Source organism: Alosa sapidissima, chromosome 18 (assembly GCF_018492685.1).
Source record: "Alosa sapidissima isolate fAloSap1 chromosome 18, fAloSap1.pri, whole genome shotgun sequence".
Lineage (NCBI taxonomy): Eukaryota > Metazoa > Chordata > Actinopteri > Clupeiformes > Clupeidae > Alosa > Alosa sapidissima.
In genome coordinates, this window is record NC_055974.1 from 1,514,399 (window position 1) to 1,522,500 (window position 8,102).

Here is an 8,102-nt window from a genome sequence, read left to right on the forward strand (position 1 = left end):
GCGTAGTGTAAAATGAATCGGTGACAGGGGCGGTGACGGCACCTTGCCGGATTCGAACCGGCGATGCTACTGGCACACTCATTCAAGTAGCAACGTCTTCTCAACAGAGCTACTGAAGCGCTTCTTAACACAGTGCTCAGTGTTATGTACATTATTAGAGCCTCGTGAAGCTGGCTATGGCGTGTAGCCTAGGTCATATTTCGTAAAATTGATTTTTATTTCTCTGGCTGTTGCAATTGATATCAATGATTAGTATGAATGCCCTCAGTAAACAGCACACCAAACAGAAAGCAAACAGTTACAAACAGCCAGGCACTCTGCTTTATAAGAGATCGTGCGTGCCAGCCAGCACCCACGCACGCACGCACGCACGGCCTCGCGATCGTGATGAGCACCGGACACCGGACAGCTGTTTTTAATACTCTGGCTGTTGCAATTGATGTCAATGATTATTAATATGAATGCACTCAGTAAACAGCACACCAAACAGAAAGCAAACAGTTACAAACAGGCACTTGGCTTCATGAGAGATCGCACGCACGCACGGACTTGCGATCGCGATGACCACCGGACAGCGTAGTGTAAAATGAACCGGTGACAGGGGCGGTGACGGCACCTTGCCGGATTCGAACCGGCGATGCTACTGGCACACTCATTCAACTAGCAACGTCTTCTCAACAGAGCTACTGAAGCGCTTCTTAACACAGTGCTCAGTGTTATGTACATTATTAGAGTCTCGTGACGCTGGCTACGGCGTGTAGCCTAGGTCATATTTCGTAAAATTGATTTTTATTTCTCTGGCTGTTGCAATTGATATCAATGATTAGTATGAATGCCCTCAGTAAACAGCACACCAAACAGAAAGCAAACAGTTACAAACAGCCAGGCACTCTGCTTTATAAGAGATCGTGCGTGCCAGCCAGCACCCACGCACGCACGCACGCACGCACGCACGGCCTCGCGATCGTGATGAGCACCGGACACCGGACAGCTGTTTTTATTTCTCTGGCTGTTGCAATTGATGTCAATGATTATTAATATGAATGCACTCAGTAAACAGCACACCAAACAGAAAGCAAACAGTTACAAACAGGCACTTGGCTTCATGAGAGATCGCACGCACGCACGGACTTGCGATCCGATGACCACCGGACAGCGTAGCGTAAAATTAATGGCTGACAGCAGCGGTCACGGCTCCTTGCCGGAATCGAACCGGGGACGCTACTTGCACACTCATTCAAGTAGCCACGTCTTCTCAATAGAGCTACTGAAGTGCTTCTCAACGCAGTGCTCGGTGTTATATACATTATTTGAGTCTCGTGACGCTGGCTATGGCGTGTAGCCTAGGTCATATTTCGTAAAATTGATTTTTATTTCTCTGGCTGTTGCAATTGATATCAATGATTAGTATGAATGCCCTCAGTACACAGCACACCAAACAGAAAGCAAACAGTTACAAACAGCCAGGTACTCTGCTTCATAAGAGATCGTGAGTGCCAGCCAGCACCCACGCACGCACGCACGCACGCACGGCCTCGCGATCGTGATGAGCACCGGACACCGGACAGCTGTTTTTATTTCTCTGGCTGTTGCAATTGATGTCAATGATTATTAATATGAATGCACTCAGTAAACAGCACACCAAACAGAAAGCAAACACTTACAAACAGGCACTTGGCTTCATGAGAGATCGCACGCACGCACGGACTTGCGATCGCGATGACCACCGGACAGCGTAGTGTAAAATGAATCGGTGACAGGGGCGGTGACGGCACCTTGCCGGATTCGAACCGGCGATGCTACTGGCACACTCATTCAAGTAGCAACGTCTTCTCAACAGAGCTACTGAAGCGCTTCTTAACACAGTGCTCAGTGTTATGTACATTATTAGAGCCTCGTGAAGCTGGCTATGGCGTGTAGCCTAGGTCATATTTCGTAAAATTGATTTTTATTTCTCTGGCTGTTGCAATTGATATCAATGATTAGTATGAATGCCCTCAGTAAACAGCACACCAAACAGAAAGCAAACAGTTACAAACAGCCAGGCACTCTGCTTTATAAGAGATCGTGCGTGCCAGCCAGCACCCACGCACGCACGCACGCACGCACGGCCTCGCGATCGTCATGAGCACCGGACACCGGACAGCTGTTTTTATTTCTCTGGCTGTTGCAATTGATGTCAATGATTATTAATATGAATGCACTCAGTAAACAGCACACCAAACAGAAAGAAAATAGTTACAAACAGGCACTTGGCTTCATGAGAGATCGCACGCACGCACGGACTTGCGATCCGATGACCACCGGACAGCGTAGCGTAAAATTAATGGCTGACAGCGGCGGTCACGGCTCCTTGCCGGAATCGAACCGGGGACGCTACTTGCACACTCATTCAAGTAGCCACGTCTTCTCAATAGAGCTACTGAAGTGCTTCTCAACGCAGTGCTCGGTGTTATATACATTGAGTCTCGTGACGCTGGCTATGGCGTGTAGCCTAGGTCATATTTCGTAAAATTGATTTTTATTTCTCTGGCTGTTGCAATTGATGTCAATGATTATTAATATGAATGCACTCAGTAAACAGCACACCAAACAGAAAGCAAACACTTACAAACAGGCACTTGGCTTCATGAGAGATCGCAGTCACGCACGGACTTGCAATCGCGATGACCACCGGTCAGCGTAGTGTAAAAAGAATGGGTGACGGCACCTTGCCGGATTCGAACCGGCGATGCTACTGGTACACTCATTCAAGTAGCAACGTCTTCTCAACAGAGCTACTGAAGCGCTTCTCAACGCAGTGCTCAGTGTTATGTATATTATTAGAGTCTCGTGACGCTGGCTATGGCGTGTAGCCTAGGTCATATTTCGTAAAATTGATTTTTATTTCTCTGGCTGTTGCAATTGATATCAATGATTAGTATGAATGCCCTCAGTAAACAGCACACCAAACAGAAAGCAAACAGTTACAAACAGCCAGGCACTCTGCTTTATAAGAGATCGTGCGTGCCAGCCAGCACCCACGCACGCACGCACGCACGCACGGCCTCGCGATCGTCATGAGCACCGGACACCGGACAGCTGTTTTTATTTCTCTGGCTGTTGCAATTGATGTCAATGATTATTAATATGAATGCACTCAGTAAACAGCACACCAAACAGAAAGAAAATAGTTACAAACAGGCACTTGGCTTCATGAGAGATCGCACGCACGCACGGACTTGCGATCCGATGACCACCGGACAGCGTAGCGTAAAATTAATGGCTGACAGCGGCGGTCACGGCTCCTTGCCGGAATCGAACCGGGGACGCTACTTGCACACTCATTCAAGTAGCCACGTCTTCTCAATAGAGCTACTGAAGTGCTTCTCAACGCAGTGCTCGGTGTTATATACATTGAGTCTCGTGACGCTGGCTATGGCGTGTAGCCTAGGTCATATTTCGTAAAATTGATTTTTATTTCTCTGGCTGTTGCAATTGATATCAATGATTAGTATGGCAGTGTAGTGCCCTAAAGCATGTGAGAAATTTGGCAGTGTAGTGCCCTAAAGCATGTGAGAAAAATCACTGCAAATAAAATCTTTCAACAGAAGCTACTTTTTGTGTGGCTCACTCTCAGCACCCATTCTATTAGGTTTGCAATGTGCATGTCTTTGTAATCATTCCCACAATAAATATTAAATGTTTTAATGAGTGTTATAAAAAGTCTTTATTTTTTGAATAACAGCTGGAATATGAAATTACTTTTTATTACAAAGATATTGCAAGAAAACCACCACACAGGGTATTTTTTTTACAGCTCATGCACTGAAGGGTTAATATGGTAAAGTGTAAGTAGCACCATTGGATTCCTTGACCATTACAGTGTGGGTTTAGCAGTAAAAATCAACATTCCAGTTTATTCAGAAGTCGAGATATTACAATTTATTTTATGGCAGCCATTTGTTAAACTTCAATATGGCTGCCATATAGACATCTGATCAAATGCAAACATTGATTTTCTGACTCCTTATACAATAACCTTTCCAAAAATGTATAGTTTACATAATCCCAAAAAACTTCCCACAAAGGTTCAAATCTGATTATAAGGAACCTGACTAATACTGCCATTCAGACAATCTCTTTTACACACACACACACACACACGACAAACTAAGCTACTTGAACTTCAACTCTTGGCAGAGTGAGTGATAGTGAGAAAAAATGTCGCTTCATTTTGGAGGGACTTTTTGTTCAACATAAAAAATACAAATAAATCAATGAGTGATGTAAGTCTGCTATTTTGCAAAAACAAAAAAAATGCGATGTTCATTCTGATGTGGTCGTTCACACGGACACAAAATGCATGCGCATTCACTAAGGTACTTACGGTTGTGATGGCGATACGCGTATGTGTCAGGAAGTGGGGGAGCAACTGGGGCTTCAGTTGAGAAGAGAAAAAGCTCTCTGTGTCCTGACTCCTGGGCACTACAGGGAGGCACTGGCAGGGAGCTGAAGGGTGCTTCTTGCTATGGGTTTGCTTGCGCGGATACGCAAGGAATGGTTTATAATCGGGATTGTTGTGGCAATCGCCTGCGCTAGACTAGAGCCATCCGTCGGGGTGAAAGGAGGTAAGTGTCATGTGTAGTAGCCTATGGGTAAAACAAGAAGAAAGTGACAAAACGTTCCTCTGAAATATTACTCAACTTTCTTGTCAGGTAGTGATTGAGGTCTTTGTCTATCATTTTAGTTACTACAGCATCTATAGACATTATAAGAGAGACGAGACTGTCTCAACCAGCTATGGTATATGTTAGGCTAAACGACAACTCTCAGTAGCCTACTGTACATCAGAAACCATCCATCCATGAACAGGTTAGGCTGCTGTATGAATGGCCCATGTGTGTATACATGGGTCACGCGCATCTGTAGTGACACGTAGCACCCGGACCTGCGCGCGGACACTGCCTCCACATCACACCTGGTTTATGAGGATTACTCCTGGGCCTTGGGCATCTCTCTCTCTCTTCCTCTCTCTCTCTCTCTCTCTTCACTAGCTTATTTTGCCTCATTTAATTGGCTCCTGTCTCTGTTCAGCTTGTAGAGTGTGGTAGCCCACTTGTCTCTAAATCTGCCTTCTCCATCTCTCATTCAGGTCCTCTTCATCCAGAGATCACAGTGTCTTATATTGCTGTCTCAGCCATCTTTCTGAACAGTGGTCTGTCACTGAAAACAGAGGTATAGGAACTTGCTAGCCCTGTACTGACTGACTCCCACTAGTCACTCCAAACACTTTCAATCCTGCTGCCTTAACAACATACCGGTCATTCCGCTTCCTCAATTTACTTGTCAAACACCCATGATGAATCAATTATGTGTGTTTCTCTATTTATGTCTCTCTCTCCCACTGTCTTTGCTGTAGGAGTTAGCGTCAGCTCTGCTACATGTGCGGTTGCACTTGTTTGTTCAGTGCTTCACCCTGATCTTTTTCCCATTATGCATCTGGGTATTGGTCCATGTCCTGGAGCTCACATCAATGAACCAATGGCTGCTGAGAGGGTGTGTGAACACACACACACACACACACACACACACTATCTCTCTCTCTCTCACACACACACACACACACACACACATACATATACCGTGTAGGCATAAACACGTACACACAGGCAACACCATCTTACACACATACACAACATGCATCACCTATAGACTCTCACACTGATGATGACTAAGCCCTTCAGTGGAGTGCATACATCCTCCTCCTTTGTTATGTTTTCCTCATAAGGAATCAGATTGTGAAAGCAGTGTGTTTTGTTTGTGTAATCAGGGAGGTGTGGAGAGTACTAGTCAAAATCAGCAAAGGTCAAATCTGATTTTCCAGTTTCCTGAAGTTTACTCTCACGTATTAGGACAGATTTATTATAATGGACAGTATTTGTTGATGCCTGCATCTGTGGCTTACCTTTTGTTTAGTTATGTTGCTGATTGGATCATAAATGACCAAAACAAACAAAGAGACATGACTGTAGAATGCACTGCCTATTCAAACAATGGCTTCTTAGGAGTAAGGAAACCCATCATGAAAAACCATCATGAGTGGGGAGGTAGGTGAGTCTGGGACACCAATAACCGCTGTTGAGCCTTCTGGAAGTGTTGGGGGCCTAATTCAATGAAACACAGAAAAAGGAAGGTGCGTGCTTAAAACCCCCTTATGATCATGAAGGGTTCTCTGATTGTGATGTTTGTCCTGCTTTGGTTCTTGCGTTGGGCAATTACGCTTCTAGTTTTGAGTCCGTATCAACCAGCAACGCATCGTAAGCACTGGCTAGTGAAGCCTACGCTTTGCCCACTGCTAAGGCTGCTTTGTTAGTGATTTTGTGTTTGCTTCTTTGGTTCTTTGTAGTTGTGTAGGGCTTACGACAATTAACCAATTATTTGATTAGTAGTCGTCAACTATTACATTAGTCGGCAACTATTTTGGTGATGGGCTAATCGGTTTGCATCATTTGTTTTAAAGAAAATACTTAAAAATTCTCTGATTGTAGCTTCTTAAACTTGAATATTGTCATCTTCAGCTACTCCTATGACAGTAAACTAAATATCTTTGGCGTGTGGACAAACATTTTAAGGACATAATCTTGGGCTTTGGCCAATAATCAACAGATTAATCAGTCAATTAGTTGCAGCCCTATTAGTATCCTATGACATGTCATATAATGTTCTTTAGGCTTGGTTGTTGATTGGCTACTGTGGGAAATCCCAAATCTTGAGCACAAGTGTTCTAACATCTCTTCTGTGCATATATGAAATAGATTGCAGTAGAAAAGGTCTAGACGGCAGGTCTTGCAGCAGACTGTTATCGTTCCTGTTCAGTTATAGTGTGGGTGTTGTGGTGGTAATAGAGGTGTATGGTGACCTTAAAAGATAGGGGGGATATAAGGGAAACACTAGATAGGAGAGTCAGGGCTACTGGTTATTGGTTATCAGCTAGTAGGGTGATTATTGGTGCCATTATAATCCCTCCGACACACAAACACACCTACGCACATTAGTGTGTAAACAACTTTCCGTGCAGCAACAAGCACACATACATGTTGTTTTGTTAGCCTACTCGTGTGTGTGTGTGTGTGTGTGTGTGTGTGTGTGTGTGTGTGTGTGTGTGGGCATGTGTGCTTGGAATGGGAATTTAATGAGCATGGCTTTGTGTGATTGTGTTCCCAAGGCTGCAGACAGTCGGGTGTATGCCCCCACCAGTATCCTCTGCTGTCATCCTAACCAAAGCTGTTGGAGGAAATGAGGTAAGAATGGTTCAGTGTTTGTGTGTGTGTAATAGTAGTATATTTTGTGTGTGTGTGTAATAGTAGTATATTTTGTGTGTGTGTAATAGTAGTATATTTTGTGTGTGTGTGTGTGTGTGTTGATGTGACTGTAATAGTACATAAGGTATGGGCTCTGTGCACTATAGCTTACTTGAAGTCGGCAAACCAATTTCCTGTTCGTTGTCATGGTTGTCAATGTACGTGAGTCTTAATGTCTGGGCGGCTCTAAGGAGCACTGCTGGGTGACACTCTGCTCAGCTTCAAGTCGTTCTAGAAGCGATTTTAGCTTCCACCTTTTTCCTAAAAACGCCAGTCTACATGCAGTGGCTGCACAAAATAAGGAGGGAAGGATTTTCAGTGAGCACACGTTTTGGTACAACTGAAGCAATCCTCTTCAGGTGCTTGTTAACAGCGATGTCAACGAACAGGATGGTTTGCCGACTTCAAGTAAGGTAGTGCACAGTGCCCATAGCATTTGTTTTTGCTGACCCAAACATTTATTTTCCACTCACAGGCTGCTGCCATCTTCAACTCTGCCTTTGGTAGTTTCTTGGTGAGTTTATAGCACTATGGGCCCTCATTTGAATGCAATTTTGAGTGTGAAGTCTGAAGTCTAACTAAAGCTTGCACTAAAGCTAAAGCAAAACTAAAGGTGCTCTAAGCAATGTCACATGGTTTCTAAGATAATACATTACAAAACATCACATACAGCAAACATTTCCTCACAATCCGCTAGCTGCCAGTGCCCTGAATACACTGTAAAAGAACGCAGTGTCTGTAGACAGTCTCCCAAAATGG

At 44.3% G+C, this 8,102-nt stretch overlaps 1 protein-coding gene across 1 annotated transcript in view; it reads left to right on the forward strand.

Moving 5' to 3' along the window:
- Positions 1 to 4,383: 4,383 nt before the first annotated feature.
- LOC121689682 (sodium/bile acid cotransporter 7-like) overlaps positions 4,384 to 8,102 on the forward strand; it is a 77,547-nt gene continuing 73,828 nt past the window's right edge. The window contains 5 exon segments of the mRNA XM_042069696.1: positions 4,384 to 4,610; positions 5,135 to 5,217; positions 5,402 to 5,538; positions 7,208 to 7,283; positions 7,819 to 7,857. Of these exon segments, the coding sequence (XP_041925630.1) occupies positions 4,511 to 4,610; positions 5,135 to 5,217; positions 5,402 to 5,538; positions 7,208 to 7,283; positions 7,819 to 7,857 (435 nt within the window). The 5' untranslated portion in view covers positions 4,384 to 4,510.